The sequence below is a fragment of the Drosophila ficusphila genome, unplaced genomic scaffold (assembly GCF_018152265.1).
Source record: "Drosophila ficusphila isolate 14025-0441.05 unplaced genomic scaffold, ASM1815226v1 contig_414, whole genome shotgun sequence".
Classification (NCBI taxonomy): domain Eukaryota; kingdom Metazoa; phylum Arthropoda; class Insecta; order Diptera; family Drosophilidae; genus Drosophila; species Drosophila ficusphila.
The window spans coordinates 8,460,582-8,474,331 of NW_025064328.1; the positions used below are offsets into that span (position 1 = coordinate 8,460,582).

The 13,750-nt window shown below is 42.2% G+C and overlaps 2 protein-coding genes across 2 annotated transcripts; one reads left to right on the forward strand and one right to left on the reverse strand.

Annotated features, from left to right (window-relative positions):
* Positions 1 to 299: 299 nt before the first annotated feature.
* Positions 300 to 6,079, reverse strand: LOC108090521 (mitochondrial folate transporter/carrier). The gene is made up of 5 exons (XM_017189240.1): positions 5,264 to 6,079; positions 2,946 to 3,099; positions 2,533 to 2,887; positions 1,764 to 1,909; positions 300 to 781 (listed from the first exon to the last, which is right to left on the reverse strand). Exons 1-5 carry the CDS (start codon positions 5,415 to 5,417, stop codon positions 622 to 624), a joined length of 969 nt encoding a protein of 322 aa, XP_017044729.1. The 5' UTR covers positions 5,418 to 6,079; the 3' UTR covers positions 300 to 621.
* Positions 6,080 to 9,205: 3,126 nt separating this feature from the next.
* LOC108090269 (homeobox protein unplugged) lies at positions 9,206 to 13,053 on the forward strand. Its single transcript, XM_017188878.1, has 3 exons — positions 9,206 to 10,142; positions 12,270 to 12,520; positions 12,577 to 13,053. Exons 1-3 carry the CDS (start codon positions 9,299 to 9,301, stop codon positions 12,943 to 12,945), a joined length of 1,464 nt encoding a protein of 487 aa, XP_017044367.1. The 5' UTR covers positions 9,206 to 9,298; the 3' UTR covers positions 12,946 to 13,053.
* The last annotated feature ends 697 nt before the right edge of the window (positions 13,054 to 13,750 follow it).

The window sequence follows — 13,750 nt, forward strand, 5'->3', positions numbered from 1 at the left end:
AACGGACTGAACCCGAGAAAAATGTAGGAAACCGAAAGCTTTGTTAAAAAGCTTTATATAGAAAACCGTTAAACGGACTCCGAATCGGACAAAATTAAAATTTGAAATAGAAAATTCTTTATTACAATATTTTACTTAGTTCATCGCACTTTTCCCGATTTTCTAAAGCTTAACCAGTCCTTAACGATGCCAGGTTGTCTAATTTTGTTCAAAGCTACTTATTGTTTTTAGTTATAATAGTTTCGAAATCAACTTAACAATTGTTTGTCCTTTGTCTCCCTAGAACCCATTAAAAAATATTTTTTGGTAAACAAAAATTTTGGTATATTTGCAACATAATTAAAGTTATAAATCTATTTTCCTGAAATATTAGCCTACTCATGGCCTTCTGTCAGTATCCAATCAACAACTAAATCCATGCTGAAAACTAGGAACCACATTCACTTATCTTACTAGTAAAAGCTGCCAGAATTCAATAACCAACATCTAATTAGGCTTAAACTAGAGCAGCTGCGCATGCTCAACACGATCACAACTGCCCGCTGACTATAAGGATATATGGTGATGTCGCACAGAGGTAAGGTATCTTAGAAAACTAAAAGGAAACCCACACAGGGGTTATCACACGTTTGTCCCATTCTTTTCGGCCTCGATTCTCTTTCGCTTGGCCAGCAGGAAATGCGACACGTTCTCGTAAACCAGAAAGGTGATCATGCAGGCGGGCACCACTCGGGTTAAACTTGCTTGGAGACCCTTGTAAAAACCTCTGTAGTCCTCGAAGCTGCAAAGAAAACCAAACACATCGGGGGTTAGTCACTGTGAACCAGAGGCTACAAACTACTTACAGTAGGCGCACATTGGCTGTTTCAGATTAGCAAAGAGATTCTGCACAATTTTAGGGGGTGACTGAAGGAGCGGAAGGAGCAAGGACTACTTACTGAAGCTGCCCTGAGCCCTTGGCCAAATGAAAAGACGCTGGTTGGACGCGCTGACAGTGTTTGCTTTAGTTTGTTTCTTGATTTTCTTTTGGTTTGCCATCGTGGCATTTTAATATAGGTAAGTAATTTAGCATTTCTTTTCCTGGTTTGATTTCATTTCGATTGTTCCACTGTTTGGCTTAGCTGAGTTCACAATGCGTTCATACTTATTTACATAAGTGTCAAGGTTTATCCTTAAAATTATAAACCATTTTCAAAATTATGAAGAATCTTTTTGCCAAAACGAAATTTTGTATCAACTAAACAGTAAACTGGTTTCATTTTGTGCTTACACAATTCAAAGCCATTACAAAATAAATAATTTATCTAACTAAGAACTAAATGTGTGTTTTTTAATGAAGAGTGCAAGAAATGCGTCTCTGAAATTAGATTTCTTGGGCAGAGGCAACTTTTGCCGTGGCCTCCATCACATCAGTTACTTTCAAAGTATGTTTAGGGCGAAGGATGTGTACAATAAACTAGTTATGGAATACACTTAAGGCTAGGGTTAGGTGCTAGGGCTAAACCGAAATCGAATTACAACAATAATACAGAATTAGTTTGTCATTTTCTGCTGTAAGCTGCACATCAGAGGAAACTAGAAAGATTCGTGTATTCTAGGCGCTTAGCTTAAATTCTGTCTCAGATTCTAGATTTTAGACTCTAGTTCAATACTCCATCTAGCTGGTCAACTTTTCCCAGATCAGCATGACCATGCAGATGTTGGGCGTGACGTGGACCAGGTAGGGCACCAGTCCCTTATAGAAACCACGCATGCGCTCGTACCTCCAAGTCTGTTTGATGCAGTCCCAGGTGCCGTTGTAGCGGTGGTGGTGGTCTTGCAGCCGTGCCCGCACCACCTGGTACGGGTAGGTGGCCGCCGCCGCGATCAGCTTGGAAACGGCCGCGAATGCCAAATACTCGGTGGTGGCCTGTGGGAGAGAAAACATATATTAGTGAGGCGAACGATATGTGCTGAATGGCTGCCAAATCGCAGGTACGTCATCACAACCAGATAAATTCGGTTATGCATATATATGGTGGAATACAGATGTGATCAAAATAATAGCAGAGCAAAGAGAGATTTCTCTGAATCAGAATACATTACAAGGAAATTTATACACTTGATACAAACATTTCCAAGAAGAATATATTATTGTCCATTAGAGTAAATCTAACAGTCAAGTTAAGTGCATATCTAAATTTTTTTGTTCTTTTTAAATTTATTAGCGCTTATAAAAAGGTAAGGATTTTGTTGTTAATTTTCAGCTTAAACAAGCTCATTAATTTAAAACTTTCAACAGCTCCTTTGTTTCTTCTTAATGTTTTTGATAGCTACAAATAATGATAACTGATATTGTAGCAACTACAATACCTAAATTAAATCTCTAATTATAATTGATATGCTTCCAGATTTTCCTATGCCTGTCATATTTTGTGCTATTAATTTGACCGCATCTGTCCACCCATTTTAGTACACAACCGATGTCAACGCCACGCGCAAAATGGTCGTCGGTCATGTGATGATTTGCTCATTCGAATTCTGCGTACTCACCAGTTTTGTGTCGATGGGCAGCTTGCGGTACTCGTTGTAGGCGTTCTTCATCTCCTCGTAGGTCATGAACTGGATAGCTCCGTGGGAGACGCCCAGCATGCCGGGCACAAAGCCGCGGTACAGTCCGCGCACACCCTCCTCCTTGTAGATCTGGCCCAATGCGTGGATCATGCCCCTGTATTCGGCACTGCTTGCGGCATCGCACTGCAGGCACAGACGCGTCTTCACCACCCAGATGGGATTGGTCAACAGAAGGGTGAGAGCTCCGGACTCGGCAGCAGCCAGCATGTGCATCGTGGGACCCAGAGGCATGGTTGTGTTGCCTCCCTGGATGAATGTCTTAATGGTGTTGTAGCTGAAGGGAATGTTTACAAAGTTAGTTTGTTATTACTGGTAGTCAACACTTTACTTACAACATGAAGTAGAGGCCCCAGGAGGAGCCCGATCCCCAGACATTCGGGGTGACGCCCTTGTAGAGTCCACGGAAGCCCTCCTGCCGGAAAATGGTGGTGAAGGCGCTGCTCAATCCCCGGTATTGGGGCACCGTCGCAGTCCGGCCATCGTTCACTGCAAGTAGAAAGCAAATCACGCTCGTAAATGATAAACACGTCTAGACATATTGCAGCCTTGGGACTTTCACGATTATGGATACTGGCACTAAAGGGTCTGGGAATACGTCACTTTCCGAGTATTGTTCTTTACTTTGGCAACTGTACGGCTGCGGGGAAATCAGTTGTTGACTCCATCGGGTACTGGCCCGTGGCACAAAGTTGTTTTCGCCAAAAAACAGATAGATAGCGCTAATTGCCAGCGGATGCGATAAGCGGGAGAGTCCAAAGCGAGCACTCCACTTGTTTTCGTGTCCATTAGCAGCTACTTAGCTATTTATATTCTATATATAAGCTGGCCAATCAAAAGATCTGGCCTGACAACAGCACCAGCCAGAAGAAAGGGGCTCGTCTCCCTGACTATTTTTAGCTGCCCCAGGTGTGACCTTGAAACTTGGGACTGGACAACCCGACTAGCCAGTGCTAAAAAGGGGTTTAAGATGAACCATATTGACTTTGGGCAGGCAAATGAGTTTTTCGACATGCACTCGATATTGTGGTCGGCGCGATAAGGTCGCAAACTGCTGATTCAGCCAACTTCCCGCTTGGCAACAGTGGGAACTCGTTTCTGGCCACTCGATCTGGTGCTTGTGCCACATAAACCGGACAGTTGCCGCTGAAAGTTGCCGTTAACAAAGCCATCGCAATGTACAGTCAAGTCAAGTGGTCACGTGATTAAAAACGAGCAAGAGCAGAAAAGCAAAAGCAAGATAAACGGGTTTCGTTTGGCCAAAATGCGTCATCGCTAAAAAGGCCTTGCGCAAGTCAATAGAAAACAGCTGTTGCCAAATCGAGTGCCCCTACAAGATTGAAGAAGGTTTATTGGGGGAACTACACTGGGTTTCTAACCATCCCAACTTGGGTTCGCTTTATCAGTTTACGAAATTCGCATGGTGTGATTTTTTAATTCACATAAACAACTCGGCTGGTGGTTGTTATTGTTTACAGGTCGATTTTCTGGTGAATTTACATATTCACTTTACTGCTTTAGCGGTTTTTAGCGCTGATCCGGGCGAACTGGCCAGCAACAATATTTAATAAACAAGAGTAACCCGCTCCATTTGTTGTTGTTTTCGTGTTTTCAATAAGACTATACGGAACTATTGTTCACGTATTTTGCGCATGAAGCGCAAACGAGGACAAAGATATTTATGAATCAGTTTCACTAGAATTATGTAGTGTTTAGCCAACGGCGCGTAAACAGAATTCCCGAGTCAGCTGATAGGCTTCGTTCCAGAAATACCTTTATCCTATCTGTATATCAAAGGTTGATAGCTAGTATCGATCTTTGAACCAGACAGTAAAAGTAAAAGCAAGTAAACAAAAAGAACTGCTGTTAGCCAGTTTCCTGCCTCCAACTTCTAGATTAGACTAATTTGATTGTTTCTGTCAATTGTCAACAAGCCCATAAATTCCGGTTATCTATCGCATAAAACTTATACACGTGCCGGTGGCCCCATTCTCGGTTTGTTTATGTGGGAAAACTTAAACGTCACTTCTCGAATACCCGAGCTACTCAAATTTTCCATGGTGCAAAACTGAGCGTCACTCCGCGGATACACAAGCGTCTCAAATTTTCCATGGAAAATTTGTAAAGCAATGCGCAAACAAAATGCGAGCAGCGAATAAAGTGCAATAACAATCTGTAGCCAGACTGGCGACGCTTTTCTCGGCACGTGCCGGGGGTCTTCACTACACAGAAATAGATTGAGTTTCACACAAGCGGTCCGTTTTTCTTATCAATTTGCTTGTTTTCTAGATACTGTATGCAATGATTGTTTTTGTATTCTATTATACCATTAGTTTTACAATGTTTAAAATTGACCTTTCCTAAAAAGAACAACATATTAAAACCGTACTTATGTTCGAAATTAGATAAGCTTTAAATCATAAAAAAACTATGTACATAGTTGTTTTTTTTTAATCAAATAATTATCTTTAAGAATTTTTATGGTGAAAATTATTACTTTTTATAAAGCAAAGATATACATATTTACCCTAAACAAAATTATAAAATGTATTTTTCCGATATGATGGAAAAGGTTTTTTTTTAAGACACATTGCAATGCATGACTATCTTTTTACTGTGTATAGTGGCATTCCCCTGTGTATGAATGACTCACCTGCGAATCGAATCTTGATCAGATCCAGGGGATGTAGAATTAGTGTGGACGCCACTCCACCGGAAACTCCGGCCACCATATGCTCGTACTTAACGTGTGCGAATACGTTGAATTTCTTGGGACTGCCCGTGGATTGTGCTTTGATCGAATTCATTGTGCGATTTCTGGATTGTATCCTGTGCGCTTGCTCTGTATTATTGTTGCTATCGTAGGCTTATTCACAGGCCTATGTGAAATTCACTTTTGCTACGGTGAATTGTACTATAACTACGTGCTATTTACACTCTTTGGCTTTTGTGCTTCTGATAAACGGGCGCAAATCAAAGAAAATCGCTCGTCGAATTTATCTTGTTGCTAGGCGCACAGTTGTTGTTGTTGCAGTTGCTGCTGCTGCTCCGGTTGTTTTTGTTGCTGCCACTGCTACAGTTTAAACATTTCTGCCTTTGCTTTGTTGTTGCCCAGCTCATATTTTCACTCGTTTGTTACCAGTGGACCAGACTTTTGTTTAGTTAGTTGCTGCCTTTTCCGTTTTCTGCCGTTTCCAGAATGCTGATGAAATAATCGCTCCGCAAATGATATATTTTTATTTTCGCTTAGCCATCCGATTCTTATGTAATGCCAAATTGAAAGACAGACTAATTAATTGCCTTAGTTGTGGGTTCGTCTAGCTGACAATCAACTGATTGCGATCCGAAGTTATTAGTTAAGCACGTGTGGCAGCAATGAAAATTAAGTAACAAGTTTTCTACGCGCGGGCAGGCGGACAAATGCGAACAGCAAGCTCTCAAGGAAAAAACGAAAATGTATCTGCGCCAGCTCATTCAGGAACTGGAACAGCTGTTTAATGGAAAAGCTCGATAGAGGCAGAAATTATCGGTGCTTTGTCATCTCTAGCAATTGAAGCGGTGGGAAACTTGGCTTTGTTAGAGGATGACTACCCCGGACGGGAGGGTAACTTTGCTATTTTTAAATTTTTATATTCTTCAACTGACAGATAGCTATAAAATTTGTCTATAGATTTTGAAAACGTTTTTTTTTGATAATGACTTAATATGAATTTAATTTAGCTTGGCTTAGTTCTATTTTTTGTATTGGTAATGTGTTCGTTTATTTATAACATAGACAGTGTTTATGTTTACTACTAAATTTCATTATCTGATAAATTAGTTATTTTTGTCTATATAATTTGTTAAATTTACGTTTATTAATTTTATAAATAAAGCATATGTTCATTGCCTCATTAAAAAAAAAGTTTTTATTTTAATAAGTTTAAAGTTATGCTTAAAGTTATATTATTATAAAATAAATATAATACTGCTCTAGGAATATTAAAACATTTTACTAAGTTTACAATTTAATTGTCTAATTCATTATATTCTTTATTAAATAATTCGCCACATAAGCGGAATTTGATATAAAGCAATAACTTGTTTATAAGCTTATTGTTCCTTTTAAAAACTTCATTAATCACCGGGAAAGTTTCCTTGAAAGTAGTTAACACAAATAATTCCCATGCACAAGCATTTGCCGATCTATTGAATATTCGATGCGTGGCCATGCAATCGAGGGACTCGTTAATTACTGAATAAACCATGCTTGCCCACAAACGAGCATCGACGACTGTAATTTGCCTTCAATATTCCAATTAAATTGTGTAAACAATTTGGCATAAGCCAGAGGTCCTTAATTACAGGTGGCAGGACGGGCAAGGACTTGGCAAGGGATAGGGGTAAAATGACACAATTACGGACTGGAGTAACCAACCATCGGATCCGAAGCTAGGACGCAAATTGAGTGGGGGCGTGGCCATGTTGGGTAAACATCGGACAGCTATGGCTATAGCTCCGTGTTCTGCGGTCACGGGAACACATGTTCGCCTTCACATCCCGTCGAATGCCATGAAATTTTAATTTTCATTAGTCGAACAATATAATTTAGAGACCGCAGACTGCGAGCAATTCGTGGTACTAAGTTGCAGATACTTTCGTATCTCATTATACGTCTCGATAAAGCTTTAATTATTTTCGTTTTGTGTGCTGTGCGCATTTCTCTGGCACGGCTATGCAAACAATTTGCAACAATTTGTCAGTAAATAATTTCGAATTGTTCTTCGTCTGCGGGCAATCAAAAAAATCTAAAAAACGCGAATGAGAGTGCAGATACGTTTGTATCCGTATCTCTTGCCTTCCGCTGACTGCACATGGCTTGGGAATTGGGGATTGGGGATTGGGCACTGAGGACTGGGGATGGGGGACTGGGGATGAGGAATGGGGCTGGGTGTCAACAGTGCTCTGATTTATTTGAGCGCATTCAACGCTTCGTTGCATTTCGTTAATTTGCCCGTTTTCCGCTGCCAGAAGAGAAGCAGCAGCCCAGAAATATTTACCATCACTCCGGCACTGTCTATGAGGATCCCCGCCCATCCTTGACAAAGTGCCAAAATACTACGAAAAACCCGTGGGCTTTCATCATAATCAGAAAACCAAAATTATCAACGAGCCGCATAATTATATTGTAATTTATGCAGTTAAAATGTTTGCAATGTTCGCTGCTCGTAAAAGATTTCAAACAACCAAACGTGACCAATGCCAATTTGTGAACCAATCAATAGACCCACGGTCTTTTATGGCCAAAAATTTGGTCAATTACGATCAATTAAGCCATACACATGCAAATTATCATTGCCACCTGCTGTATCGGCGTGAAAACCTTACGCATATCAATTATTAGGTCTCCAGGGGAATTCGGGGGCGGAGGCGGATATTCCTACAACGGAAGTGGAAAAATAATAGAAATATCTGATATTGGGGGAATGTTAAATTCTAAATGGTTTCCACCATTGTTTTTTGAGGGTTTTTCTTTTTATAAAAAAAATATTCATGACAACACATTTTTCTTAAAAAGCTAGGTTTCCTGATATTAACGAAAACGATATGTCTATTATTATTCTGAGAACTTGAGATGTTTAGTTTTTACAATACAAGTCTCATAAAATGAATTCAATAAATCATTACTTTTGAATACGAAAAATAAAATAAAAAAGTAAAGCAAACACTTAGCCAAGTATGAAAATCAACAGTCTAAAATCGGGTTAACATAAAAAAGAAAAATATTAAAAAGAGATCAGTAAAATGTCACACTAACGTGTGTTAAATCTTATAAAGTGAGTCAGGGTAGCGAACTAAATTCAAACTCTCCAGGCTAAATTTAAGTGGAATGACTTGCCAGTTACAAATAGTTCTAAATGAGTATGCCTGTAATGCAAAGTGTGCTATCTTTTTAACAAATCAAAAAATGATATGATATGAAAATAAAACGCTAGCCCACCTGATTAGCTCCTGCCTGATTGAGCGATATACTAACCGCAGATGTGAAGCTAAATTGCAGATACAAATCGGTGAGCACAGTCGAGTGTTTGCTAATGATGCCCGACAGTCACACCCACTGGCAACTGATGTTTGAATTTAAATTGGTCACTAATATGCCTCGCGAGAACCGAGCGGCCTTCCTCCGGAGAACCCCCATTCCGGGAAGGAGCTAACGATGACGGGCGCATTAATGGCAGGGCGTTCTCTTCCCTGCAGTCTGGCGATGTCTGATTACCGAGCGATTCGAGCAGAACGCAATTACGGAGCGGGAAAGTGGTGCAGCCTCGAAGGGAGTGGGTGTAGGTGGTGGTGGTGGTTGTGGTTGTGGTGGTGTTGGGGCAGCAGCTCCATTGCCGGAAACTGGTTCGCTGTCTTCGGACAGCCGCCAATTAGCCGAGAGCCAATGGGATTCCTCGGCGAGACAGAGACACCAGCAGTTTGTCATGCGCCATATTGAAAAGGAGGAGGAGCCACTGGCGTTTGTGGTGGTTGCTCAACTGAATTGCCACTTGGGTGCCGTACGTGTACGTGATGTCTGCTGCAGCTCGACAGTTGCTCGCAGATCTCTGAACGGTTCACTGCGTCGTGTCTCCGCCGAACAATAGCCAGTTAAGAATTGTTAAAAAGAATATTGTATCTTCTTGAAAGTGAGTTTTGAGAGGGCAACATGGAACGGCCCGCCCTGCTGCAGAATGGAGAGCTCGGCCACGTGGATGCTTCCACAACCAGGCTGGTTAGCAAGCCATTTCCCAAGCCCTTCTCCATCGAGAGTCTGATTGCCAACCAAACACCTGCCAGAGCCGCTCCACCTTCGCCTCCCGAGGATCGGGATCGTGATCGGGATCGGGAGCAGGAGCAGGAGCCGGACCAGGAGCAGGAACTGAGTGCCCGGGCCATGGTGGCCAGCTCCGCCCTGGGACTCACGCAGTTCCCGCTGTACAATCCCTGGCTGCACGGCTACTTCGCCCAGAACCACGAGAGACTAACGCATTTAATCGCCGGCGGCTGCTACCTACCCTCCAATCCGGCCAGTCATCCGGCTCCTCAGCAGCCCCAGCCGCAAACAGCGCCACCACCACCACCACCATCACATGCCTTGGAGAAGCAGCTTCCACCCAACTTGCCGCATCCCCTGGATACGCGCTTCCTGCCTTTCAATCCTGCCGCCGGAGGAGCAACGCCCACGGATCTCAGCTACCGGAGATTGGCGGAGCTCATGAACCAGGACTACGTGCACAGCCTGAGTGTCCACGCTCGACTGCAGCACATGGCCGCCGCCGGCAGGATCCACGAGGATCAGGCGAACCCCGGCTTGGCGCAGCTCCAGGAGCCGACGCCTCCGCAGGCACACTCCTCGCCAGCGAAGTCCGGCAGCCACAGTCCCGCGGAGCCAACGCTGGACGTGGGCATGGACGAGGACTTCGAGTGCAGCGGCGACTCCTGCAGCGACATTAGCCTGACCATGTCGCCCAGGAACTACAATGGCGAGATGGAGAAGAGCCGCAATGGAGGTGCGTACTAGAAAAAGTTCCTGATTTAGCATCTAGGTTTTCCCTTGGGACACATTAACGTATCTAAAGGAATTTTTAAACTAACTCAACGGTCTTAGAATGGCCTAAAAAAGTCCTTTGAAAGCAGTTTTTTAAAAAATTTACTATAGTTTGAGGGGAGTAGTTTTCATTAAACAATTTTACTGCTTGATAAAACAATTAGTAAATAACAAGAGATAGGATAGAAGAATAAAAGGTGACTTTTCAATCGCATTTCTTCCCACAGTCCAGGGGTTTCTTGATCTAAGCACCACTAAAACGATTTAAGCACTACAACCATTTTAAGATCCCTTACCCAATACAAGTCAAATTCGATATTTCCCTTTTTAGTAACGGTTAAGTATTTCGAAGCTCACATTATATATCATTGGTCAATAACTAAATAACTGCAATAGGTGGATGGTTTTGATCAAAACCCGTTGGCTGATTAAAACAAACGAGAAAATTGGCATTATAAGGAGGATATTTACCAGTCCCTTTATATATATTTTTTATATTTTTTTCTCGATTCAAGAACAGACACATATATTTAAAAAGAATCCAAGAGAACAGTGAATACATATGTTTGTATGAAATATAGTTCATTACATTCTTATAAAACTTAATACTGGATTAACCACGAATTAAAATCCACTAGCTTACACGAGAAATGTTTAGCACTCAAAAATATGATTCCGACCTCTTTGAAACCCTGTCCAGTTTTCCCGGGTCTCATTTTGTCGAGTGATGTTGTCACGGTAATTAAAATTGAAGCCGCCACGTCATAATCAAAATTAGCATAGAATGCATTAAGACCCAATGTTTGGTGTCAATCAAATCTGTGAAAAGTTTTCACAACTCCGACTTCGGGCTCCAGACTCTGGACTCGACCACAATAGAAAAGCGACTGGAGTGCTGACGTTTTGACAAACGTAACGATTTAGTTTGGTCATTCGAACGGAATGGATGTGTACGTAAGGACTCCCAGCCACCGCACAATAATCATCCGTGGCCCCCTGCTGATGTTTTGTAAAGTGTCTGCGAACTGAGCAATCCGTGCCATAATCAATTTGCCAGCAGAGCAGTTAAGAGCGCAACAAATTCCCGACTAATATATTCATAACTGAGCCCGAGTGGGCGTCGAATGAGGTTGGGGTGTGGGTGGGTTGGTTAAGTTAATGTTGAGTTCCATGGGGTGGTTATTGGGGTGCTGTCACTGGGAACAAGGGGATCAAAAGCGCAGATAAATCAGTGACAGCGGGCACTTTTGAAGCGTGTAAGTGTTAAAAAACCGCTTAACCGTGTACTCAAAATGAACAGGATCTGAGTGGGGATGGATTAATTCATCTCGGAGTGGAGTGTCACCCTCCTCCAATGGGGCATTTAGCTTTCATGCTCAACTTCTGCCCATCCAAAACAAACAGATTAAGTTTCGAGTGCTCCTGATGACTTCCCATCTCTTCTTCTGGGAAGGGGCAGCCTTCAGACACATGTATCCAGTTATAAATAAATATGTTTGCCACAAGTTATGGCACGGGCCATTTGCGCCAGAAGTCCGAACTCGTTAGGGCCCCATTAATGGGCGTCTTGAAGAGAGCGTCTTGAGCCCGAGGAGAATCAGTCAGGAAGTGGGCTGGTCCGAGGCAACATCATTTAACTCAATGTGTTAGAGTGACTCTCATGCTGACTAACCTGCACACAAGATGCTAAATATCTTTAAAAACATATTTAGATATTTATGTTCAAATATTTTTTAAAGATAAATTTATCAGATAACGTAAGTTTGCTAATTAAAATAAACACTAAATTAAAGTCTCGGATTGGAACTTTTACACGGATTACAATCCGTTTGGATTGTATAAAAAAATTATTTATGCTTAATACGATTTTACTCTAATCAAATTTACAAATTCGGTTTAATTACCATTTTAGCGGAATCTATTATTTTTACAAACCATTATGGTACACAATTTTGAAAGGCTTTTAAGGATTGTTAATGTTATTATTTTACTTGCCTAAACTTTAAAGAACCCATTTCTAAATTCTTTGGAATGATGAAATATAAAAAAAAGTTTTTAATGAAAAAAAAAAAAAATTAACCTTTTTTAGCCTACACCAATTCGGATAGCGAGGATTGCAGCGATGACGAAGGAGCTCATTCTCGGCATGAAGGAGGCGGAATGGGCGGCAAGGACTCGCAGGGAAACGGCTCCAGTTCGAGCTCCAAGTCCCGTCGCCGACGCACAGCCTTCACTTCGGAGCAGTTGTTGGAACTGGAGAGGGAGTTCCATGCCAAGAAATATCTCAGTCTCACGGAGCGTAGTCAAATAGCCACCAGTTTGAAATTAAGCGAAGTTCAGGTGGGTTTAACTATAATTTAACTTAAAACCCTTAACTTATTGTTAACTTCGAATAGGTGAAAATCTGGTTCCAAAACCGAAGGGCCAAGTGGAAAAGGGTTAAGGCAGGACTCACCTCCCATGGATTGGGTCGGAATGGGAGCACCACTGGCACCAAGATCGTGGTTCCCATCCCAGTGCATGTCAACAGATTCGCCGTGCGATCGCAGCACCAACAGATGGAGAAGATGTGCCTCAGCGGACCGAAGCCGGATCTTCGCAAGAAACTCTCGGCGGAGGCGATTGGAGGATTCGAGAAGTTCAGCGGTACTACCAATGCCCCACCGCCAGTGGGCGGTCCTGTGGGACTTGGAGTGGGTTTGGGTGGGGGAGTGGGAGGATTGGGGGTTGCCACTCCCCTCTCCCTCGCCAGGAGTATCTATTGATGGAGCAAGGAGCTAAAACTGAGCGAGTGTAAATACATAAGGAGGGGCAGTTAAGCTGCCATAGGAGTTCTCTTTTTGTAAATAAACGAAAGAAAAATCAAATTCAAACCGAAGTGTGTTTCTTTAAATGGTTTCAAAATAATATATATACTAAAATTACAAGCTATTGCTTGAGTATTGTTTTCGCTGTGTTTAAACTAAAGAATCATTTTATTCAAACGAGCTTCTGCGCATATGCCATATATTAATATAGTATAGTTAAGAACCCATGTTGGTTATATGTTCTTTGTTTTCCACTGACCACATGAAGGGACATAAATTCTGTCAGCCCAGAAACACGCCCAGCCAGGAGCAGGAAGTCGAATGAAACCAGGGTCCACTTAAGAGACCCCGGGCACAAATCTCGTCTCGATGTCAATTGGAACAATTAAACTGCCAATTTGTGCGATTTAGCACGGCCCAAAGTGCCCGTTTGAAGTGTCGAAAATCGAGCGTTGTTCGAGTTCGAGTTTGGGTCGATTTAGCTGTGACTAATTTTTGTAATTTAACGCACCAAATTGTCACGAAATGAGAAAGGATCCCCGAACATCCTGCGAGCGAAAGAAAGAAAAAGAGAGAGTTAGAAAGAGAGAGTGGGGAACAGCAATCACTCCAGGTGTCTCACGTGTCACGCCTCTTCGGCAGACTGATGTCCTGGCTGCAGGACTCTTCCCTCGTGACTTATTAGCATCAGCATCTCCCTCCCTTTGTGTGAGTTTTTAATTGCATTAGCGACTTATTGGCTGCCTCCTGACTTTTGTTTGTT